Source organism: Salmo salar, chromosome 24, assembly GCF_965601325.2.
Source record: "Salmo salar chromosome 24, fSalSal1, whole genome shotgun sequence".
In the NCBI taxonomy this organism is placed as follows: Eukaryota; Metazoa; Chordata; class Actinopteri; order Salmoniformes; family Salmonidae; genus Salmo; species Salmo salar.
This window is the reverse complement of record NC_138314.1, coordinates 43,867,614-43,894,041: the sequence shown is the minus strand read 5'-3', so window position 1 is coordinate 43,894,041 and position 26,428 is coordinate 43,867,614. Positions and strand designations below refer to the sequence as shown.

Below are 26,428 nucleotides of genomic sequence, written 5' to 3'. Positions count from 1 at the left end.
GTCCTCCCACAATATATCTGCCATAGAGCTCAACATTTCACATAGTCCTCCTATAATATATCTGCCATAGAGGTCAATATTTCACATAGTCCTCCTACAATATATCTGCCATAGAGGTCAATATTTCACATAGTCCTCCCACAATATATCTGCCATAGAGCTCAACATTTCACATAGTCCTCCTACAATATATCTGCCATAGAGGTTAATATTTCACATAGTCCTCCCACAATATATCTCCCATAGAGGTCAACATTTCACATAGTCCGCCTACAATATATCTCCCATAGAGGTCAACATTTCACATAGTCCTCCCACAATATATCTGCTATAGAAGTCAACATTTCACATAGTCCTCCCACAATATATCTGCTATAGAGGTTAATATTTCACATAGTCCTCCTACAATATATCTGCCATAGAGGTCAACATTTCACATAGTCCTCCTACAATATATCTGCCATAGAGGTCAACATTTCACATAGTCCTCCCACAATATATCTGCTATAGAGGTTAATATTTCACATAGTCCTCCTACAATATATCTGCCATAGAGGTCAACATTTCACATAGTCCTCCCACAATATATCTGCCATAGAGGTCAACATTTCACATAGTCCTCCTACAATATATCTGCCATATAGCTCAACATTTCACATAGTCCTCCTACAATATTTCTGCCATATAGCTCAACATTTCACACGTTAAAATTAAAATAGAATCAGCTTGATGTCTTATTATGAAGCATTCAGTCATTCTCAGACTGCTCACATAGTAGTGCTGCTTACATCTCTTTCCCTAGATGTACATTAGTAATGAATGTGATGAACAGTCATTCCAATATGATGTATGGTATTTCATTAAATTATGTAATGAGATAGAAATTCAACGAACAATAATAACTAATACATTCTGTTTTACATGATCATTATTCATGACTCTCCATCTTGGATAATGGATGATCAGGATGGGGTGAGTAATTACTTATTTGTCTGTTTTGTTTATTGACAACCAATAACACAAGACAAAGAACAGACCAGAGTGTTAATCTGATACTATAAAAACTACAGGCCTTGTGAACAGCAGTGTGTCTTCTTCAAGGCTACACATTAAATCAGTTTCTTTACATTTATCAATACTCTCCCCAAATGTTCTCAAGGTAGGTTGGATTAAGATGTATAGATGTTCTTCAAATTCTACTGAATGTATATTCCATAGAACCCTGCCTCCTGACACAATATCCTGTATCTGCCATAGAGCCCAATGCTGGTTATCACTAACAATGAAAATAATAATTTGATCAGAGATAGGCCAATAACAAAACAACATTATTTATGAAGTTAACCAGATCTCATTGGTGCCCACAGTCCCTACATGAAGGAGGCTTGAGTGACAGGAGAAATGTGATTGGTCCTGTTTGTTCTGTATATAGTGATGTAGTCTACCACACAGAACTCACCTCTCTGTTTTACACCATCGCCTCAGGATCACAGTATTTACTACATGAGACCCAGGAGGACAAGCTGAAGAGGGAGGCATCAGCTGGTGAGCTTGGTAAGTATGAGAGAGTCTGGAGGAGAGAGGGTTGAATCAGGGAACATGAGTGATGTCATTCAGTTTTTCAGACTAATTCATTTGTAATGTATCAAATAGTCAATAGACCAGTTGATGATTGGTTCAGCTCAGATAACTGTTGACTGTAGGAAATAATTACAAATTATTGTACCACCTCCATCAAATGATATTGTCTTTATAGGTATACTATTGAATGAATTAATATATTACTTATTCAAACAACCAACTAAATATGTTAATTGCTCTCTCTCAGAGTTGAAGATGGAAAAAGAATTAAAAGAGATTTTAAGACAGGAGATGATGAAACAACTAGAGGAGAAAGACACACAACTGGATGATATGACCCAGGAAGTGAGAGAGAAAGAGAGACTCCTGGAGGAGAAGAACCAGATAATGGGACAGAGGGAGAAACTATTAGAAGAGAAAGAAAACCAACTGGAAGAGAAAGACAAGCAACTAAAGGACAGAGACATTCAACTAGAGATACTGAGAAAGAACCTGCAGGACAAGAACAGCCAAGTAGAGAACTTCAGAGTCCTACTGCAGGACAAAGACCTTCAACTAGAGGACAGCAACCACAGACTGGGAGAGAAGGACAGACTACTGGAAGAGAGAGACAAACAGCTGGAAGAGAGAGACAAACAGCTGGAAGAGAGAGACAAACAGCTGGAAGAGAGAGACAAAGTACTGGAGGGAAAAGAAAAGGAACTAAAAGAGAGGAGGCAGGAAGTAGAAGAGAAATATAACCTACTAGAGGAGAGAGAGAAGCAGTTAAAGGAAAGAGACAAACAGGTGGAGGATGTCAACAATGAAAATGCTGAACTGGGTAAGATTATTCACACCATTAATACATTTAGTCTTCTGTACTTTCCTCAATTCTCAGGTTATTGTAGACTCTCCACTGAGTTGTGAATATTGTTGTCCATCACTTCATACTTTCCCTCTGCATCATATTTCTGTCTAAAGTCTAAAACACAGAATTCAGATCCTAGTCCTTTGTTATTTCAGCTCAACAGATATGTGATGTGAAGACTGAGGTAGAGAGACTGAGAAGAGAGATCTCAGCCCAGATGACTGGTGAGTGAGATATGTGATACTTAACATTTCAATAGAAACCCAGAACTCCCCTTCAGTAGGTCTATGTGTCTTCATGTGTCACTGAGGTAAATGTTCCCATTCTAAATGGTTGTTCTATTATTTTAGAACATGGAGAGACGTCAGATACAGGTTCCATACTCCCAGTCAGGAGGAGAGACAGCAAGGAGCTTCCTCCATACAGTGAGTTATCAATATTGTCCTGTTGTCTCCTACTGTTTCTAGTCTATAGTGGACCATCCTCCACTTAGTGAGTTATCAATATTGTCCTGTTGTCTCCTACTGTTTCTAGTCTATAGTGGACCATCCTCCACTTAGTGAGTTATCAATATTGTCCTGTTGTCTCCTACTGTTTCTAGTCTATAGTGGACCATCCTCCACTTAGTGAGTTATCAATATTGTCCTGTTGTCTCCTACTGTTTCTAGTCTATAGTGGACCATCCTTCACTTAGTGAGTTATCAATGTTGTCCTGTTGTCTCCTACTGTTTCTAGTCTATATTGGACCATTATATTTGATTTGACCATCCTTCACTTAGTGAGTTATACATGTTGTCTCAAACTGTCATCAATCTTGATGTTCTTTATTGTCTCCAATAATCTATATTTCACTATGATGTGTAATGTATTTGTAGTTTGTTTATTCTATGTTTTAAATGTGTCTCTGATGAGTCAGTATGTTGACCAGTTCTCTATGTTGTGTTACAGTGGGAGGAGAGACCTCAGATACAGACCCCACACTTCCACTGAGGAGGAGAAACAGCATGGAGTTAATTCCTCCACTTAGTGAGTTATGGATGTAGATTATATTATATTTGACACTGTTGTACATCCTCCAGAGAGTCAGTGTGTTGATCAGTGCTGTGTGTTGTGTTGCAGTGGGAGGAGAGAGCAGCAGTCCAGACTCCCCAGTGTCTCCCAGTGTGTCTGAGCTGAGACTGGTGCTGCTGGGGAGGACTGGGGCTGGGAGGAGTGCAGCAGGAAACACCATCCTGGGCAGAGAAGAATTTGGGGCCCAGGCCAGCCCCTCTGCAGTGACCCAGAGGAGTAAGAGGAGAGGGGGGGACGTGTGTGGGAGACGGCTGGTGCTGGTGGACACTCCAGACTGGTTCTGTCCTGGACTCTCTCTGGAGGAGATGAGACAGGATGTGGGGCTCTGTGTCCGTCTGTCTGCCCCGGGACCCCACGCCTTCCTCCTGGTCATACCAGTGGAGCCCTCTAAGGGGGAGGAGAGAGGGGTGCTGGAGAGAATAGAGGAGATGTTTGGGGAGGGTTTTTGGGGACACACTGTGATTCTATTCACCCATGATGATGGCCTGAAAGAGCAGAGCATTGAGGAGTTTCTCCAAGCAGGAAGTCAGGACCTCCAGCAGCTTGTAGAAAAAAGTGGGAGCAGGTACCACGTCCTCAACATTAAGGACAGGGCCCATGGCACTCAGGTATCAGAGATGCTGGATCAGGTAGAGGAGATGGTGGCAGGAAACAGAGATAGATTCTACAGCAGTCAGACCTACCAGGAGGCAGAGGACCAGGTTAGAGAGATGGAGGGAAAGATCCAGAGAGAGAGAGGAGAGAGGAAACAGAGGGACGAGAGAGACTTGAGAGAGAGACTTGAGAAGGAGTTGCAGGACTCTCTGATAAAGATAGAGGGAGTGATCCAGGAACATGAGGGAGATATCAGAACACTCAGTGAAAGAACCAGTGAACTGGAGAGACAGGTGAAAGAAGAGAGGGATGAGGAGAAGAAAAGAGAGCTGGAGAGGGAGCTGAAGAGGGAGTCTGATAGGAGGGAGGAGATGGAGAGAAAGCTGGAGAGATTTAGAGAGAAGAGAGAGAATGAGAGGAGGGAGATGGAGGAGAGACACAGACAGGAGATGGAGAACTATGAAGGAGAGGCCAGAGTTGAAGCAGAGAGAAACCTGATGAAGATAGTCCTACCTGAGTTACAGAGGAACGTGATGATCTCACAGACAAAGATGCAGAGAGAGTTCAGCAGACAGATGGAGGAGAAGAATAGACAGATGAAGGAGAAGGATAGACAGATGAAGGAGAAGAATAGACATATGGAGGAGAAGGATGGAGAAATGGAGAGACTAAGACAGAACTTGAAAGAGGTCAGGGAAGCTCACTCAGTGTTGCAGAAGAGACTGGAACGAGAGGGGAGAGGTCAGAGGGCACTGATAGGGATGTTGGGCTGGGTCAGGAGAAACTCATCAAGTTGGCTTCTCCACAATCTGATATGATTCACCATCACCGTCTATGTGTAGAACCAGACCAGGTCTACTGTCCACTGTACCGTGGTGAGTGACCATGGATCATGGTGGTCATGGGGAAAACAGGTCAGAATAATGTCTGGTCCAGTCTACAGTGTCTAGAGAAGGAGGGGAGGGAGGTCTGTAAAGATCTTGATGAGACAGAATTCCAAACCAACGTAGATTATTGACCTTTGCACTGCAGCCTTTTAGAATGGAGAGGGTTGTGGAGGGTCAGGAGGTCAGCGGGAGGAGTCAGAGACTGAGAACTCTAAAGATCTGAGTGAGACTTTTACTCAGTGTTTGAGGAGGTCTACTATTGAACAGAGAGAACCATACTGTATTTACCACACACTACTTCCTGTTCTTAATCAATCATATTGTATGTTTCATGTTGAAACTTTAAATATACACTGAGTGCACAAAACATTAAGAACACCTTCCTAATATTGAGTTACAATCTATCCCAATGGAACTCTGATACCACATGAGACTGATATTGTTGAAATAAAGAAATTGAACTTTGTAAGACATCAGTGTTTGGACATTGTTTGTCTTGGATGATTCTCTACAGTACAGAGCTGAGCTGTCAACACTGAGCTGTCAACACTGAGCTGGTCTCTCTTTACCTGATACTACTACTACTACTACCACCAACTACTACTACTGCTACTTACAACTACTAACTACTACAACTACTAACACTACTACTACTACTACTGCTACTTACAACTACTACTACTAACTACTACAACTACTGCTACTAACTACTACAACTACTACTGCTACTTGCAACTACTACCACTACTAACTACTGCTAACTACCACTACTACCAACTACTAATACTACTAACTACTACTACTAACTACTACTACTGCTACTAACTACTACTAACTACTAGTACTACCAACTACTAGTACTACCAACTACTAATACTACTAACTACTACTACCAACTACAACTACTGCTACTACTGCTGCTACGACTACTACTGCTGCTACTACTACTGCTACTACTGCTACCACCAACTACGATGTATATTCTCACTTTAAGAATTTTCTATAAATTAAAATTCACTTTACATTAAAAAAAAAATCTTAATTAAAACATCAATAGCTTCCACCCCATAAGACTTTCATGAATACAACCAACTGTTATTGGTTCAGGGACGTCATGCCTCCAATCAACAACAATTTGTGTTGTATTTGTTGACTTTGGATACTTTTTTACAAATGTTCATTAAATTTGCATGAATAGTACACTAAAATTAGAGGTCAACCGATTAATCGGAATGGCCGAATAATTAGGGCCGATTTCAAGTTTTCATAACAATCGGTAATCGGTATTTTTGGCCACTGATTTGCCGATTATAAAAAAAAAAAATTTTAACTAGGCAAGTCAGTTAAGAACACATTCTTATTTTCAATGACGGCCTAGGAACGGTGGGTTAACTGTCTCATTCAGGGGTAGAACGACAGATTTTTACCTTGTCAGCTTGGGGATTCAATCTTGCAACCTTACGGTTAACTAGTCCAACGCTCTAACCACCTGCTTTACATTGCACTCCACGAGGAGCCTGCCTGTTATGCGAATGCAGTAAGAAGCCAAGGTAAGTTGCTAGCTAGCATTAAACTTATCTTATAAAAAACAATCAATCAATCAATCATAATCACTAGTTAACTACACATGGTTGATGATATTACTAGTTTATCTAGCCTGTCCTGCGTTGCATATAATTGATGCGGTGCACATTCGCGAAAAAGGACTGTTGTTGCTCCAACGTGTACCTAACCATATACATCAAATTCTTTCTTAAAATCAATACACAAGTATATATTTTTAAACCTGCATATTTAGTTAATATTGCCTGCTAACATGAATTTCTTTTAACTAGGGAAAATGTGTCACCTCTGCAACAGAGTCAGGGTATATGCAGCAGTTTGGGCCGCCTGGCTCATTGCGAACTGTAAAGACTATTTCTTCCTAACAAAGACAGCCGACTTCGCCAAATGGGGGATGATTTAACAAAAGCGCATTTGCGAAAAAAGCACGATCGTTGCACGACTGTACCTAACCATAAATATCAATGCCTTTCTTAAAATCAATACACAGAAGTATATATTTTTAAACCTGCATATTTAGCTAAAAGAAATCCAGGTTAGCAGGCAATATTAACCAGGTGAAATTGTGTCACTTCTCTTGCGTTCATTGCACGCAGAGTCAGGGTATAGGCAACAGTTTGGGCCGCCTGGCTCGTTGCGAACTAATTTGCCAGAATTTTACGTAATTATGACATAACATTGAAGGTTGTGCAATGTAACAGGAATATTTAGACTTAGGGATGCCACCCGTTACATAAAATACGGAACGGTTCCGTATTTCACTGAAAAATAAACGTTTTGTTTTCGAGATGATAGTTTCCGGATTCGACCATATTAATGACCTAAGGATCGTATTTCTGTGTGTTTATTATATTATAATTAAGTCTATGATTTGATCTTTGATAGAGCAGTCTGACTGAGCGGTGGTAGGCAGCAGCCCGCTCGTAAGCATTCATTCAAACAGCACTTTTGTGCGTTTTGACAGCAGCTCTTCGCAATTCTTCAAGCATTGCGCTGTTTATGACTTCAAGCCTATCAACTCCCAAGATTAGGCTGGTGTAACCGATGTGAAATGGCTAGCTAGTTAGCCGGGTGCGCGCTAATAGCGTTTCAAACGTCACTCGCTCTGAGACTTGGAGTAGTTGTTCCCCTTGCTCTACATGGGTAACGCTGCTTCGAGGGTGGCTGTTGTCGATGTGTTCCTGGTTTGAGCCCAGGTAGGAGCGAGGAGAGGGACGGAAGCTATACTGTTACACTGACAATACTAAAGTGCCTATAAGAACATCCAATAGTCAAAGGTATATGAAAAACAAATGGTATAGATATATATAGTCCTATAATTCCTATAATAACTACAACCTAAAACTTCTTACCTGGGAATATTGAAGACTCATGTTAAAAGGAACCACCAGCTTTCATATGTTCTCATGTTCTGAGCAAGGAACTTAAACGTTAGCTTTCTTACATGGCACATATTGCACTTTTACTTTCTTCTCCACCACTTTGTTTTTGCATTATTTAAACCAAATTGAACATATTTCATTATTTATTTGAGGCTAAATTGATACTATTTATGTATTATATTAAGTTAAAATAAGTGTTCATTCAGTATTGTTGTAATTGTCATTATCCGATTAATCGGTATCGGCTTTTTTTGGTCCTCCAATAATTGGTATCAGCGTTGAAAAATCATAATCGGTCGACCTCTAAACTACAACTACTGCTACTACTAACTACTGTAACCCTCTCACCAGGCTGGAATATGACTCTTACAATATTAACTTATGTAGAGTATCTCAACAGCATGGGATGTTAGGTGAGAAGGACATCTCCAATAAGAATCCCTATTGTAAACTATCTAGGGTTATGACAATAGGGTATTAACTTCAGATGAAATGATTATAGGTTTCTGTTATTGAATCAAGATAAACTATCCCATGCATTAAATTAAATTGAAACAATAAATGACTCCACCAAGGCAACATACATACATACAATATGTGTATTATTACATTTTCATAGCACAACATCAAAATAAATAAAGTAATAATAAACCCCAATGAAGTTGTGCACAACCCGTTTCCAAATTATTTCAAGTTTGATTAATTAACCCGTTGGCGCGCGTTGGAGGTCAAATAAAACCGACGACACACATAAAGTCCAGAAGCACCTCACCGTTGTAGTTACTCACTACTTAGTAGATATTCCCTCAGTGAAGTATGGCAGTTCCATGCAGGTTTCCTCACAAAGTCCACAGCAGCACAGCTACCAATGCAGACAGTACTCCTTACGCTTCGAACACACCGACTGCGTAGAGGCATCACTGCTACCAATGCAGACAGTAGTCCTTACGCTTCGAACACACCGACTGCGTCAAGGCATCACTGCTACCAATGCAGACAGTAGTCCTTACGCTTCGAACACACCGACTGCGTCATGGCATCACTGCTACCAATGCAGACAGTACTCCTTACGCTTCGAACACACCGACTGCGTCGTTGCATCACTGCTACCAATGCAGACAGTACTCCTTACGCTTCGAACACACCGACTGCGTCATTGCATCACTGCTACCAATGCAGACAGTAGTCCTTACGCTTCGAACACACCGACTGCGTCATTGCATCACAGCTACCAATGCAGACAGTACTCCTTACGCTTTGAACACACCGACTGCGTAGAGGCATCACTGCTACGTAACATTTTGCGCAGCTAGGCATCGATACTGATGCAGGTACCTTTTGCAGATGGTCGCATGCGGTTGGACACATAGAGGCGAGAATCATTTTCGCAAGTATCCTCAAAACCGTGTCTTTTTGACACAACTGCTGACAGCTACAGGGACATAAACACAAAAAATGCTGCTTGGAGACAAGTGTCCACGATAGTAGGATTGCCAGGTCAGTTTAGTAGTGAGCATGTGCTAGATGTCGCTAGTTAGCTAGCTAGCTAACCTAGCTTGCTAACCTAGCCAATGAGGTGTGTGTGTGTGTGTGTGTGTGAAAGAAATAGTCAAATAAATGATGCTAGTTACTACCCCTGATAACTTTACCAAATAATCATGTTTGAAAGAGTGAATGTGTATGTCAGATAAATAGTAATAGAAATGGTAGATACTACTGTACCCCTGATAATTTGGTCAGATAACCGTGTGTGTGTCTATGTGTACAGTAGGTGACATGTCCATGATAGCTATCTAATAACTATAGGTATGCTAGGTAATGGTTTGGCTTATCATGTTCATGTCTATGTAGAAGAAGACTGTAGGAGGAAGTGGAGAGGACTCAGGGACAGGTATCAGAGAGAGAGAGAAGGGCAGAGAAAGAGAAGTTGTTGCTAGGGACTCTTTTGGAAGAAGCTAGCTAGCTAACGAAGAACAACAAAGAATATCTAGTTAACAGAAGAAAAGAAAGAGAAAATCAGGACAGAAGAAAAAGGATATCAAAGTGAAACAGTTCTCTAAAGACACAGGAGACAATAATACAAGAAACAACACTTCTGTAGCTTGTCAACTATGTGTCTGTCTATCCCTGTTCTCTCCCCTCTGCACAGGCCATACAAACGCTTCACACCGCGTGGCCGCTGCCACTCTAACCTGGTGGTCCCAGCGCGCACGACCCACGTGGAGTTCCAGGTCTCCGGCAGCCTCTGGAACTGCCGGTCTGCAGCCAACAAGGCTGAGTTCATCTCAGCCTATGCTACCCTCCAGTCCCTAGACTTCCTGGCGCTGACGGAAACATGGATTACCACAGATAACACTGCTACTCCTACTGCTCTCTCTTCGTCTGCCCACGTGTTCTCGCATACCCCTAGAGCATCGAGCCAGCGGGGTGGTGGCACTGGAATCCTCATCTCTCCCAAGTGGACATTCTCTCTTTCTCCCCTGACCCATCTGTCTATCTCCTCATTTGAATTCCATGCTGTCACAGTTACCAGCCCTTTCAAGCTTAACATCCTTATCATTTATCGCCCTCCAGGTTCCCTTGGAGAGTTCATCAATGAGCTTGACGCCTTGATAAGTTCCTTTCCTGAGGATGGCTCACCTCTCACAGTTCTGGGTGACTTTAACCTCCCCACGTCTACCTTTGACTCATTCCTCTCTGCCTCCTTCTTTCCACTCCTCTCCTCTTTTGACCTCACCCTCTCACCTTCCCCCCCTACTCACAAGGCAGGCAATACGCTTGACCTCATCTTTACTAGATGCTGTTCTTCCACTAATCTCATTGCAACTCCCCTCCAAATCTCCGACCACTACCTTGTATCCTTTTCCCTCTTGCTCTCATCCAACACTTCTCACTCTGCCCCTACTCGGATGGTATTGCGCCGTTCCAACCTTCGCTCTCTCTCTCCCGCTACTCTCTCCTCTTCCATCCTATCATCTCTTCCCTCTGCTCAAACCTTCTCCAACCTATCTCCTGATTCTGCCTCCTCAACCCTCCTCTCCTCCCTTTCTGCATCCTTTGATTTTCTCTGTCCCCTATCCTCCAGGCCGGCTCGGTCCTCCCCTCCTGCTCCGTGGCTCGACGACTCACTACGAGCTCACAGAACAGGGCTCCGGGCAGCCGAGCGGAAATGGAGGAAAACTCGCCTCCCTGCGGACCTGGCATCCTTTCACTCCCTCCTCTCTACATTCTCCTCTTCTGTCTCTGCTGCTAAAGCCACTTTCTACCACTCTAAATTCCAAGCATCTGCCTCTAACCCTAGGAAGCTCTTTGCTACCTTCTCCTCCCTTCTGAATCCTCCTCCCCCCCCCTCCTCCCTCTCTGCGGATGACTTCGTCAACCATTTTGAAAAGAAGGTTGACGATATCCGATCCTCGTTTGCTAAGTCAAACGACACCGCTGGTCCTGCTCACACTGCCCTACCCTGTGCTTTGACCTCTTTCTCCCCTCTCTCTCCAGATGAAATCTCGCGTCTTGTGACGGCCGGCCGCCCAACAACCTGCCCACTTGACCCTATCCCCTCCTCTCTTCTCCAGACCATTTCCGGAGACCTTCTCCCCTTCCTCACCTCGCTCATCAACTCATCCTTGACCGCTGGCTACGTACCTTCCGTCTTCAAGAGAGCGAGAGTTGCACCCCTTCTGAAAAAACCTACACTCGATCTCTCCGATGTCAACAACTACAGACCAGTATCCCTTCTTTCTTTTCTCTCTAAAACTCTTGAACGTGCCGTCCTTGGCCAGCTCTCCTGCTATCTCTCTCAGAATGACCTTCTTGATCCTAATCAGTCAGGTTTCAAGACTGGGCATTCAACTGAGACTGCTCTTCTCTGTGTCACGGAGGCTCTCCGCACTGCTAAAGCTAACTCTCTCTCCTCTGCTCTCATCCTTCTAGACCTATCTGCTGCCTTTGATACTGTGAACCATCAGATCCTCCTCTCCACCCTCTCCGAGTTGGGCATCCCCGGCGCGGCCCACGCTTGGATTGCGTCCTACCTGACAGGTCGCTCCTACCAGGTGGCGTGGCGAGAATCTGTCTCCGCACCATGCGCTCTCACCACTGGTGTCCCCCAGGGCTCTGTTCTAGGCCCTCTCCTATTCTCGCTATACACCAAGTCACTTGGCTCTGTCATATCCTCACATGGTCTCTCCTATCATTGCTATGCAGACGACACACAATTAATCTTCTCCTTTCCCCCTTCTGATAACCAGGCGGCGAATCGCATCTCTGCATGTCTGTCAGACATATCAGTGTGGATGACGGATCACCACCTCAAGCTGAACCTCGGCAAGACGGAGCTGCTCTTCCTCCCGGGGAAGGACTGCCCGTTCCATGATCTCGCCATCACGGTTGACAACTCCCTTGTGTCCTCCTCCCAGAGTGCTAAGAACCTTGGCGTGATCCTGGACAACACCCTGTCGTTCTCCACTAACATCAAGGCGGTGACCCGATCCTGTAGGTTCATGCTCTACAACATTCGCAGAGTACGACCCTGCCTCACACAGGAAGCGGCGCAGGTCCTAATCCAGGCACTTGTCATCTCCCGTCTGGATTACTGCAACTCGCTGTTGGCTGGGCTCCCTGCCTGTGCCATTAAACCCCTACAACTCATCCAGAACGCCGCAGCCCGTCTGGTGTTCAACCTTCCCAAGTTCTCTCACGTCACCCCGCTCCTCCGCTCTCTCCACTGGCTTCCAGTTGAAGCTCGCATCCGCTACAAGACCATGGTGATTGCCTACGGAGCTGTGAAGGGAACGGCACCTCCATACCTTCAGGCTCTGATCAGGCCCTACACCCAAACAAGGGCACTGCGTTCATCCACCTCTGGCCTGCTGGCCCCCCTACCTCTGAGGAAGCACAGTTCCCGCTCAGCCCAGTCAAAACTGTTCGCTGTTCTGACACCCCAATGGTGGAACAAGCTCCCTCACGACGCCAGGACAGCGGAGTCAATCACCACCTTCCGGAGACACCTGAAACCCCACCTCTTTAAGGAATACCTAGGATAGGATAAAGTAATCCTTCTAACCCCCCCCCCCCTTAAAAGATTTAGATGCACTATTGTAAAGTGGTTGTTCCACTGGATATCATAAGGTGAATGCACCAATTTGTAAGTCGCTCTGGATAAGAGCGTCTGCTAAATGACTTAAATGTAAATGTAAATGTAGAAGAAGTGGTCTGGGTCAGCAGCTTCAGGCCAGCAGCCTTGGTGCTTCTGCCACATTCTTTCTTTTCTGGATCCATTTATTGTGCCTAGGGCAACGAGTGGCAATTTTACAGCCAGACCCTCTACTACATCATCCACAAGTGTTGTCGCCACCGGTGCGTCAAGACCCTCAATGTCACCTACAAGTGCGACCATCGCCTCCACCGGTGGTGCAGCAAGACCCTCTACAACATCTACATCATCCACAAGTATGACCACCACCGGTGCAGCCATGGAAGATGATGAAATGGAGAAAGCACCTCTGGATCTAGGATCACCTGAGATTATTATGACCCTCACAGAAGTGACCACTGTGGACCTCGTTGAACAGGATGTGGCCGTGGAGACAAACAGAGAGAGAAACGAAGAGGAACATTATCACACCAGGCGTCATCGGAGGTACCAGACCCCAGACACTCAACTAATTTTAGCAGAGGCTCCTCCAAGCCGTGGAGAGGGATGCAGCCCAACCTGATGCTCACAGGAAGGAGGATGAAGAGACCCTCTTTGCCATGAGCCTGGTGCCAACCCTGAAGAGGCTGCCTCAGCAAAGAAAAGCAGCAGTCAAAGTTAAAATGTATCAGCTGCTTTTCCAAGCCGAGTTCAATGGTACGTTTTTTTCCTTCTCCACATCACATGTAGTGTCATAAGTGTTGCGACAGTGAAGTAGGTAATTCTTTACAGTATACTCATGTAGGCTAATTGGTATTTCAGATCAAAGTATTAATATGAGGCAAATGTACAGCTGTTGTTTCTAGGTTAGAAAATATCCCAAAACAACAGTTTACTGTCTAAATATTTTCCTGTCATATTCATCTTTATCTCTGAAATACAAATTCCATGAGTAAACAGCAAGTATTACCAACTTTACTGCACTGTTCCAATATTTATGCCTCTAACTACACTATACAAGCTGTATTTAGTTAACATAAATCTCACCTTTTATGGTTTTCTTTTATGTTAAGCTTGTATATGTTGTTTTTCTCTTCCCTTCCAGAGATGGAGTCCATTTAGCCGACCAGCTCACAGGAAGGACAGGAAGAGGAGAGCCAGCTCACAGGAAGGACAGGAAGAGGAGAGCCAGCTCACAGGAAGGACAGGAAGAGGAGAGCCAGCTCACAGGAAGGACAGGAAGAGGAGAGCCAGCTCACAGGAAGGACAGGAAGAGGAGAGGTGTTGTCTGGTTGTTGTTTTGACCTCCCTCATTGTACCTTTCTTTTCACACACGTCCGTTCCATTTAAATTCAGTCAATTCATAGTCATTAGTTTATAGTCTCGGGATAGCATTCATTATTAGTGTTACATAGATTTATGAATTGACAGAATTGAAACTCATACACCGAAGAATTCACAGATGCTCTTTTTTAAATGTTTACACGCACACACACCTCTTTCAATAGTTGTATTTTTTTTTAAACATTTTTTACAACACACATACCTGTCATGTTCTTCCCTGTACTTGAATACTTATTAAATTATAATGTTTTCATAGTCAGTTGTTTCAGTTGTTTATTAATATCTCATTTAGACTTAATCTGCTTATTTCTTCCCTACACCTTCGCAGATCTAAGACAAGATGAAAGTAAAAACACATTCTCTTCCTAATTCATTCTTTTCCCACCTGTATTTTGTCAGGCCAGTGAACATGGTGGTAAACTGTACTATTTGTATGGACCCTAGGTTACCCTTTCCCATAGTTATCATACTAACTGTATGTCCTATAACCTTAATTAGTGCTCCTGCTCACCTGATGTACCATGCCAGGTGTGTATAATACTGACGTTAATGAGAGAGGGAAGGGGTTTTAAGGTGTGGTCTTTACTCCCAAATGTCACTTAAATATAGCTTCCAAATGAAGAGAGACAATGATACATAAAGTCATCTGGGGAAAAAATTATATTTGGACAACGGTGGATGGTTCTTAAAATAACCTTTGTGTTATTGGGCTCTTCAAAGAGCTGTTTCACTCCATGGCATACTGCCATGGAACTTCACCTGCTGGCGATGAGAAGTAGGTGGTCAGCTTCTCCCTCACCTGGAGTGCCTGTCTGGGGGCGTTGTTGGCACCTGCCCTGGTGACATCAGGTAGGTGACCATTTGGCGTGCCCATCTCCATCCGGAGCGGCTCCTGGAATGACCTCCGCAGGTAGTTGTGGAGAACACGTGGCCTTCACGCAGGCATCGACATTTGAGGGGCTGAGACCAAGCACTCTCCGATACATTCTCCACCGGGCTGCCAGAATCCCAAAGGCGCATTCAACAACTAACCTTGCCCTGGACAGTCGTTTGTTAAAGATCCTTACAGGCTTTGGCAATGGCAGCTGGCGTCCAGCGTAGGGCCTCATGAGGTTGGGTCTTAAAGGGAAGCCCTCATCGCCGACGAAGACGTGGGGAACAGGTCCCAGGTCTTCAGCCCCAGGGAGTGATGCAGGTGGTGGAATCTTCAGGGTGCCATCCTGAAGTGTCTGGCCGAAGGCAGAGTCCCGGAGGGTCCCGCCATCACTTCCCTTGCCGTAAGCACCAACATCGACAACACGGAAACAGTAGATGGCATCTACAACAGCCAAGAGTACAACTGAATATGGATCCTTGTAGTTGTAGAATTGCGAACCTGAGCACGGTGGAGCCTGAATTACTACATGTTTCCCGTCAATGGAGCCAAGACAGTTGGGGAAATTCCACCTCTCCAGGAACTCGGCAGCGATGGCCCTCCAGTCTTCCTCCTTGGGGACAGGCATGTATTCACCAACCAGACAGTCCCAAATGGCTTGTGCCACAGAGGGGACAATGCCTGCCACCGTGGACCGTCCATCTCGGAAGCTGAATCCTATGGTCCTGTAGGAGTCCCCTGTCACCAAGAATCTGAAATATAATTCAAAATAATGATCAATATTGTGTGTAACTTGAATTCCACCCACATATTCTATCTACTCATATATCTACCTCATTACTGTTTATTATGCTCTACAAATTATATTGTAATACTCATCAACCATCATTAACAATGCCTTGAAACAGTACAATTCAGTCTATGACTATATCATTAAACTATAGCCCAGGCCAACTCTACTCTTAGAAAGAATGGTACTATCTACTTCAAATGGTTCTCTGGCTTTCCCCACAGGAGATCCCTTTTTGTTTCCAAGTAGAACCCTATTGGGTTCCATGTATAACATTTTCCCCAAAGGGTTCTACCTGGAACCAAAAATGGTTATCCTATGGGGAAAGCAGAAGGACACTTTTGGAACCTTTTTCTCTAAGAGTGTATGTGAGTCCAATAAGAACGTAATGAATGACTGTAACTGTCTTAAACAACAAGGGGTCCTGGAGAAGACTAGCCTACCTTCATCAGAGCAGAAGGCACCCCAATTTTCTTTTCATTTGGTAACATTGCATCATTAAAAAATGATTATAAACCAACTTTGGGAAAAGTTATAGTCCTAATGAACATTCTGTAAAAGTACATCTGATGTCAAATAGGGACTATTAAGTAGAAAGCCCTTTAGCTAGCTAGGTTGCACATAAAAACAATGTATCAAATATCAATCAATTATGGTATCAAAGGCTTTAAAAATGTACTAGAATGTAGCTTACCGGAGACAAATCGCCAGGCGTTCAACTGGGCTGATGGACTCCCGGTAGTTGGTATCCATCCGGGTGATCCTGGCTCCAACCATCTGGAGCAGGTGATCAACTGGCTTCGGTCCTGACGAAAGTATCTTCGGAATTCCTCTCCAAACAGTCGAAGCTCTTGAATGAGACGGTGGAACTCCCCTGCCTGCTTTCGGGACTTTAACCATCTCTGGACCCACACAGTTCTGCGCTTTCGGCGGGGCTGGTCCCGGCCCAACAGCGCGATCAAGACCACCTTCCTCAACGTTGGTCTCATTGTTGAAAGAGCCGACTCTGCCACCTTGACTATTTATTATGCATTTCGCTCCAAAGCTGCATTTTGGAGGGAAATTATATTATAGGCTCTCACAATTCATTTGTGGATGTCATCGAATAAATAATATACTTGCCAAATAAATCAATAAAAAATGTAAAGAAATTCTCCAGTCAAACTGTTTTTAATATGTAATCCCACTTTTTTTTACTGGATATGTGTGCAACAAAAATTCAACATTCACATTTTGCTACTTTCTGTCAAGTCTACGCATACAATTTGACGCATACGTTCGACCACACAGAACGCACTGCAACTGCCTCTGCAACGCAATGCTGCAAGGCAAACGCAGCGTTCCATTGGAAATGAATGTACTTCTGGTGTATCGAAACGCAACAACGCAGTCAGTGTGTTCGAAGCGTTAGCAGTAACCGATATCCCCATGGCAACATGAACTCGTTCAGCTTTCCCAAGCGATTCTCTCTCGGTGTCACACGATGCTAGGCTAACCTCAAGGCTAGCAAATACCTCCACGATGAGACGGTAGCTTCAGTCTTTAGTAAGTCTTAACAAAATTATAACAACTCTTATAAAATAAAATGGGTATTTCCCTTCATGTTTTAGTAGGTATGGGTTTTGTTCTAGTTTTGTCGTCTTCTTTCATCATTTTTCTTCACCAACGGTCGTAATGTAAAAATCCATCCGTTCTCCCAACGTCTCTCTCCCTCTCTTTTCCCCTCAGGCCTGCCGTTAAGCAGGTCAACTCTCCCATTGGCCACAGCTTAACGAGCGACCCTATTGGTCAAAACTTACATTTAAAAGTAAACCAAACTATTCACTTATACATTAAATCAATATTTCATCAAAAAGAAATGCATTAACAACATTACAATTTAGGAGCAATTCAATCACTTTTTAAATATAATACCAATTAATTATAAACTCACTACTTGGTTTTAACAAGAATAAACTCAATACCTAGTTCAAACAAGGGTATTACACTACTAATACTACTAACTTAGGGTGACCATATGTCCTCTTTTTCCCGGACATCTTTTTGGACATAAAAAATACGTCCGGCCGGGATTTCTAAATCGGCCAAAATGTCCGGGATTCGGCTTTTGCTTTCTACAGTCGCCATTCATTGTGTGAGTTTTGGGGTTTTGCATTGTTTTGACCTTTCTCTTTAGGTCCCGCCTTCTCACACGCCACCATTGGTGGGTCATGTAGACCTACGCAAACATTGGTCAAACTGCATCTCAATCATTAACCTCACCATGGCAACAGCCAAGAGACAGAGCAGCAGCTTGCTTGTCAACAGTGGCACATGGCTCCAGAACAGTGTAAAAATGCTCTAACGCAAATGTAAATTCACAGACGATTTACAGAGAAAATTCCCGTGTTTTCGTCTTGGTCGGGATCCGTGTGAAGCAGAATGCATGACCTGCAAAGCTGGCACGTACGTGTCAGTGTCAAATAAAGGTGCTAGGGATCTAGAAGCCCACATAAGCTCCGCAAAACTCAACATTTCAGCTAAAGGAGAGAGTTCGTCAGGTAAATTAACTGACTATTTTGTGAGAGCAGGTAAAACAGACGATGCTGTTACTTAGGGTGCCCATACGTCCTCTTTTTCCCGGACATGTTCTCTTTTTTGAAAACTAAAATATGGTCACCCTAACTAACTACTACTACCTACTGACTACTGCTGCCACTACTACTGCTGCTGCCACTACTACTGCTACTACTGTTACTGTTACTACTACTACTACTACTACTGCTACTGCTACTACTACTGCTACTACTACTACTACTACTACTACTGCTACTACTACTGCTACTACTACTACTCCAGGACAGCAGTTTGAGAAGATTAGAGGAAGTGATGGAGCATCAGTCTGAATGCAGATGTCCATATGACTGATCGGTGAGTAATTAAATAGACATGCAGTAACCTTCTCTGACCACCAGATGTCTCTGTTACACCACCAGAGGAGCAGGAGGAACCATGAGGACTATAGGAGTAGCAGTTGTCCATTCAACTCCTGACTCCAATACTTCATTCCAACTATTTTGATTTGATAACTAAACAGACACACAGAGAAATATAAGTATTATGTTGCTTGTTTTACTATATAGAAAGAGTTTTGTTGCTTTGTGTCACACATAGTATATATTACTTCAACAATATTGTATTAAATCAGTATCACTAAATACCATATCAGTGGTTATGTTGTAAGCACACTTTGGATTACATTTTCTGTCCCCCCAAAAATATTTTCATATAGAGGGAGGGGACTCTATACCTTATGCAAAAACAGAATACTATAAAGGCAGGACTCTGTAATATGAGAATTTAGTATTTTCCATGGAAGGGCTCGGCTCTGTGACGTTTGTAATAAAGTCTGAATTGAATTCACAAGTTCTGGTATCTGTGCAAATATTTGACTCCAGATATTCCACAACAAAATGGTGAGCTTGCCAGGAGGGGCAAGGGACCAGAGACTGAAAATCTGCAGCTGTGAATGGGCTTCCTGGACGGACTGCAGAAAACACAAGTAGCCACTTGTTAAGACGGTAAACTGAGTTTTTGCATGTAATAGTTGTTGTGTGGTCCGCTGTAGGAACCTGTTTTCAGAGGTAGGTAACCAAGGTCTCTCCAAATGAAACAAACCAAGTGATACTGGGAGCTTTTGAATTCAATAACTGCATGCATTCTAAAGCTTTGGGGAGTTAAAATAGTTATTTGTAGGTATCTGTGTGGGCTATGTGTATTGGGGGGCTGTGTGTTGAGGAAGTGAATCTGGGAAAGGACTGAATTAATAGGTTGCTTAGGAAAGCATGAAAAGTGTATGCTTGTGCTGGGACTTTGACACGATTTTGCAAGCTCCCATCATACAATAAAATCCTGTATAAGAATGTCTCCCTGTGTTTGAGGAAGTGTATCAGGTTAGGCTAGAAACTGCAGGTTGTGTTAGGTAAAACGGAGTATGTGTGAGTGAATGTGAATAAAAGCCTGAATGAATGTGAATAAAATCCTGAATGAGTAAAGTCTCCCTGTATGGAGGAAGTGTATAGGCTTAGAAAATACATAGTGTGTGTGTATGTGTGTGTGTTGCCAGTCCGGAGTGGGGGATTGCGCAACCTTCCAGTGCTGGCGGGAGGGGCGCATCTAGTCCTCACTAGGAAAGAGGAAAGAAAACCATATGGGAAATGTGTAAAGATAAGAAATTGACAAAATAGTATGTTTAAATAATTATCCTTACATAACATAGGAATATTAACAAATGTTAAGTGAGAAGTATAAAGTATACAATGGTGTGACATAGAAAAGTATAAAATACAGAAACGTAGCTATAGTATGCGTTTGAAGTAATCCAGTACTGTTGAAAGAAAGAACGGCCGTAGACACATAAATAGAAGCGAAGCAGTAGGGTCAATAGCGACAGCTGCTAGAAGTATTCAGTAAAGTGAGTAGACAGTGAGATAAAGCAGAGCGTGGTTAAGCTTAACGGACCCCGAGGTAAATGGAAGAGAAGAACAGGAGTGTAAAATCACAGCGAGTGAGAGAGTGATTCGTTTTGAACAAGTGAATAGCACAGTAAAGATAGGAAATAGTGCAGAAACTATTAATAGCTAAACTAGAAATAAGACTATTAACTAACAATAAAATAGAATATAAGGAATAATGAAGAACAAGCAATAAAATCTGTAAAACCCCAGTATAAATCCTAGGGGCTAGCAACCCCTATGCAAAGAAGAAATAATAATGATATCTGTGAATGGGAAAAACGCACAGTGATATTTGAGGTGCTGTACTGGAATAAGACATTAAGTCATCTGTAGTATTCAGTAATACAGTTGCAGACAGTATAGTGTAGGCTTTAATATGAGGTATTAAGTGCAGTGACTAATGAATTATTATCTGGGAAAGTGGGTATCCCTACCTTGGAAAATAGTTAATAAAAGGTGTGTATTATAGACGGGAGTGAAGAAATCTAAAATACCCTGAACACCGTCGGGGTGTTTAGGGAATAATAACTATTAATATGGCTACAAACGGACCCGTTTCTCCCTGTAATATAGAGATAGCAGAATTTAATAAAGCCATGTAGGCGCTAAAAGAATTCCACCAATTCGGCTCGAATATGAAAGAGCAAACTGGATAAATGTAGGGCAACATTACCCTGTTAACAGGATAAATCAAATCAAATAAAGAATTCAGGGAGGCAATTATGAATTGGAACAATCACATAAAACCAGAATAAGAAGCTCAATATACCAGCGTTTTGATGTCAGCATTCTATCATCAGAAAATACATCATGATAAAGCCAGATATGACTCTGCTCGCCTCGCAGACGTGCGAGGGGTTAGTAGAGCCATAGAGAATATCAAAGCGTAAGGAGATCGCTCCCTGTTTTAGATGTGGGACTATCGGCCATTGGAAGAATGAGTGTAAGGTGATACTGGAACCTATTGCATTAAAAGGTAATGCAGCTATACAAGAGTTTGCATCTTTTTCAAAAGAGCAACAACTAATCGTTTTGAGATGAGTAAGAATGGAAGTTTCACCTAGCGGTGTCTAGTCTCTGTTCGATCGATAGGTGGTTCATAGAGATTACAGTTTCTATGTGATGGAAGACGTATGAGATCACGTTTTACCTAACTGTTTAGTAAAGGCCAGGAATTAAATATTGCGGAATACCTACGATGTGAAATTGGCTAAATTTCCAACAGGAAAATGTATTTTGGGTTGAAGATTCTAGGTGAAATGCCAGGGGAATGGATTCTAAAGGTAACACATTTAAATTATATAACCAAACACTTATTGCAAATGCAGAAGGCCTTAGGGTTTGTCTAAATCATTAGACATTTTATGTGGTTTTATTTTTAAATACATTTACATGGATGTGGTCTTATTCTGGAATGGGATTCTAGAAAGGTTGGAGGGGTCACGAGGAATTAGCATTGGGGTTACCTAACCTAAAATGAACTTTACATGTTTTATGTGGTATGCTGGTTATGGAGAACCAGCAGGAGGATGAAATGTTTTGAAGAGGTATTTAAATGACTTCCAAAGGACAGGGAAAAGAAAGGGAGAGGCAACATTTTAATGGTGACGAAAGCCCTGAATATAAAAAATTCCTAATGAAGAATGATCAACTTCATTATGAATTAAATAGACGGGGGGTTTCATTATATAATTCATGAGAAACACCATTCTTTATCCAAACCATTACTTTAGGAGATTATTATTATTTCTGTAGGGAGTTATAAAGAGATGTAATTCTAAGTGGATTCATTTTTCGAATTGGTTTATTTTTGATTTAACCAGTTGGTTTTTAATCACGTTTTTGAAAGAAGAAAAAAAGCAGTTTCCTTAGGTCCTGGTTTTTGGGGTACATATACAGTGGTACTATGTTCAGGCTGCATATCCTGTTAGGGCTAGGGGGCAGTATTGACACGGCCGGATAAAAAACGTACCCGATTTAATCTGGTTACTACTCCTGCCCAGTAACTAGAATATGCATATAATTATTGGCTTTGGATAGAAAACACCCTAAAGTTTCTAAAACTGTTTGAATGGTGTCTGTGGGTATAACAGAACTCATATGGCAGGCCAAAACCTGAGAAGATTCCATGCAGGAAGTGGCCTGTCTGACAAGTTGTTGTTCATCTTGGCTCTTTTTATTGAAGACTGAGGATCTTTGCTATAACGTGACACTTCCTACGGCTCCCATAGGCTCTCAGAGCCCGGGAAAAAGCGGAATGATATCGAGGCAGCCTCTGGCTGAAACACATTATTGCGTTTGGCAAGTGGCCGATCAGAGTACTATGGGCTTAGGCACGTGCCCGAGTCGACCCCATGCTTTATTTTCTTTCGTCTGTTTACCTAAACGCAGATTCCCGGTCGGAATATTATCGCTTTTTACGAGAAAAATGGCATAAAAATAGATTTTAAAAAGCGGTTGACATGCTTCGAAGTACGGTAATGGAATATTTAGAATTTTTTGGTCACGAAATGCGCCATGCTCGTGACCCTTATTTACCCTTTCAGGTAGTGTCTTGAACGCACGAACAAAACACCGCTATTTGGATATAACAATGGATTATTTGGGACCAAACCAACATTTGTTATTGAAGTAGAAGTCCTGGGAGTGCATTCTGACGAAGAACAGCAAAGGTAATAACATTTTTCTTATAGTAAATCTGACTTTGGTGAGTGCTAAACTTGCTGGGTGTCTAAATAGCTAGCCCTGTGATGCCGGGCTATCTACTCAGAATATTGCAAAATGTGCTTTCACCGAAAAGCTATTTTAAAATTGGACATAGCGAGTGCATAGAGGAGTTCTGTATCTATAATTCTTAAAATTATTGTTATGTTTTTTTGTGAACGTTTATCGTGAGTAATTTAGTAAATTCACCAGAAGTTTGCGGGGGGTATGCTAGTTCTGAACGTCACATGCTAATGTAAAATCTGGTTTTTGATATAAATATGAACTTGATTGAACAAAATATGCATGTATTGTATAACATAATGTCCTAGGGTTGTCATCTGATGAAGATCATCAAAGGTTAGTGCTGCATTTAGCTGTGGTTTGGGTTTATGTGACATTATATGCTAGCTTGAAAAATGGGTGTCTGATTATTTCTGGCTGGGTACTCTGCTGACATAATCTAATGTTTTGCTTTCGTTGTAAAGCCTTTTTGAAATCGGACAGTGTGGTTAGATTAACGAGAGTCTTGTCTTTAAAATGGTGTAAAATAGTCATATGTTTGAGAAATTGAAGTAATAGCATTTCTAAGGTATTTGAATAACGCGCCACGGGATTCCACTGGCTGTTATGTAGGTGGGACGATTTCGTCCCACCTACCCTAGAGAGGTTAAGATCGTCATGTCTCTCCTTGGGGGGGAGCATAGTTCTCACGTGAAGTGAAGTACAACTGCATAATGCGTGAGTGAAGACACCATGACAGAGGAAGCAGAGCGAGAGAGAGACTAGAGTCCACTGTAAGACATACAGATGGGTTGGGTCTGGGAACTACTATAAACATCATAGTTGGTTTGGGGTTTAGCAGCTTTATTGGTTAATGCATCATATGATAGAGGATAGAGGGGTAATTGTACTGTGAACAAAATGTTGAAGGCATTGATGTGAAAGCAGATACAGTGCTGAGTTACCTCAAGAGGATGTAACAAGGATTAGGGATACGCACTTGCATATAAGGTGATGTACCTATCAGGTGAAATGGAGGAGATGGGGAACAAAGTGAAAGTGACATGACTTGGGAACACCTCTGGGAACCTGGGGCCTAAAGAGGAAGACTGGGTGAAAGCATGAGGAAGCTTTTTAGAGCTTTCATTTCTGTGGAACCCAGCAGGAAAGTATCCTGGAGACATAGAGTCTGGTGAAGAGAGAGTGGGAATTATCATGGTCTCAGAAAGTATCCTGGAGGCATAGAGTCTGGTGAAGAGAGAGTGGGAATTATCATGGTCTCAGAAAGTATCCTGGAGGCATAGAGTCTGGTGAAGAGAGAGTGGGAATTATCATGGTCTCAGAAAGTATCCTGGAGACATAGAGTCTGGTGAAGAGAGAGTGGGAATTATCATGGTCTCAGAAAGTATCCTGGAGACATAGAGTCTGGTGAAGAGAGAGTGGGAATTATCATGGTCTCAGAAAGTATCCTGGAGGCATAGAGTCTGGTGAAGAGAGAGTGGGAATTATCATGGTCTCAGAAAGTATCCTGGAGACATAGAGTCTGGTGAAGAGAGAGTGGGAATTATCATGGTCTCAGAAAGTATCCTGGAGGCATAGAGTCTGGTGAAGAGAGAGTGGGAATTATCATGGTCTCAAAAAGTATCCTGGAGGCATAGAGTCTGGTGAAGAGAGAGTGGGAATTATCATGGTCTCAGAAAGTATCCTGGAGGCATAGAGTCTGGTGAAGAGAGAGTGGGAATTATCATGGTCTCAGAAAGTATCCTGGAGGCATAGAGTCTGGTGAAGAGAGAGTGGGAATTATCATGGTCTCAGAAAGTATCCTGGAGGCATAGAGTCTGGTGAAGAGAGAGTGGGAATTATCATGGTCTCAGAAAGTATCCTGGAGGCATAGAGTCTGGTGAAGAGAGAGTGGGAATTATCATGGTCTCAGAAAGTATCCTGGAGGCATAGAGTCTGGTGAAGAGAGAGTGGGAATTATCATGGTCTCAGAAAGTATCCTGGAGACATAGAGTCTGGTGAAGAGAGATTGGGAATTATCATGGTCTCAGAAAGTATCCTGGAGGCATAGAGTCTGGTGAAGAGAGAGTGGGAATTATCATGGTCTCAGAAAGTATCCTGGAGGCATAGAGTCTGGTGAAGAGAGAGTGGGAATTATCATGGTTTCAGACTTTGGTTTTCATGCATATATAATTATGCATAGCTTATCACATTGTTAATACTGTTATGTTTTATGTCTTTTTGTTGCTTTCCAAGTCTTGTGCTATCACTCTCTTAGGAACCAGAAGGGGAAAGTGGAGAGACTAAAAGCTGCTCCATCTGCCATTGAAGGAGACGGCAGATTCAGCTGGAATGGCATTTTGTTGTGTGATCATAATTCAGAGGCCATAAGTCTCTGAATTTGTATACCTCGCTGTGACTGTTTGTTCATTGTTTGTTCATTTGTTTGTTTGTTTAATTCTTGTTTTATAATCATTTGTTAGTTTTTTATTATTCATGTTTTATTATTATTGTTTATACATATATTAGTAATTTCCAAGTTGATATGAATTGAACATTAGGATGCTATTGTTCAAGACGAGGGACTGTTGGATTCGACAGTTTGAACATTGAGATATTAAAGACATGATAGATCAGACGCATAGTATATTATACCGACCATTTTGAATCACACCGTACCTTCTCCGCTATGCAATCTGGTTTCAGAGCCTGTCATGGGTGCACCTCAGCCACTCTCAAGGTCCTTAACAATATCATAACCGCCATCGATAAGAGACATTACTGTGCAGCTGTATTCATCGACCTGGCCAAGGCTTTCGACTCTGTCAATCATCACATTCTTATTGGCAGACTCAACAACTTGGTTTCTCAAATGATTGCCTCGCCTGGTTCACCAACTACTTCTCTGATAGAGTTCAGTGTGTCAAATCGGAGGGCCTGTTGTCCAGACCTCTGGCAGTCTCTATGGGGGTGCCACAGGGTTCAATTCTTGGGCCGACTCTCTTCTCTGTATACATCAATGATGTCGCTCTTGCTGCTGGTGAGTCTCTGATCCACCTCTACGCAGACGACACCATTCTGTATACTTCTGGCCCTTCTTTGGACACTGTTAACAACCCTCCAGACGAGCTTCAATGACATACAACTCTCCTTCCGTGG

The 26,428-nt window shown here is 42.6% G+C and overlaps 1 protein-coding gene across 3 annotated transcripts; it reads left to right on the top strand.

Annotated features, from left to right (window-relative positions):
- The first annotated feature begins 1,134 nt into the window (after nt 1-1,134).
- LOC106607869 (uncharacterized) lies at nt 1,135-5,453 on the top strand. 3 transcript variants are annotated; one of them, XM_082968721.1, is made up of 6 exons: nt 1,136-1,554; nt 1,829-2,401; nt 2,584-2,652; nt 2,779-2,853; nt 3,377-3,454; nt 3,548-5,453. In XM_082968721.1, exons 1-6 carry the CDS (start codon nt 1,335-1,337, stop codon nt 4,909-4,911), a joined length of 2,379 nt encoding a protein of 792 aa, XP_082824847.1. In that variant the 5' UTR covers nt 1,136-1,334; the 3' UTR covers nt 4,912-5,453. The 3 variants fall into 3 exon arrangements, with proteins under 3 accessions (XP_082824848.1, XP_082824849.1, XP_082824847.1); XM_082968722.1 differs by lacking the exon at nt 3,377-3,454 and having other exon boundaries at nt 1,135-1,554; XM_082968723.1 differs by lacking the exons at nt 2,584-2,652; nt 2,779-2,853 and having other exon boundaries at nt 1,135-1,554.
- The last annotated feature ends 20,975 nt before the right edge of the window (nt 5,454-26,428 follow it).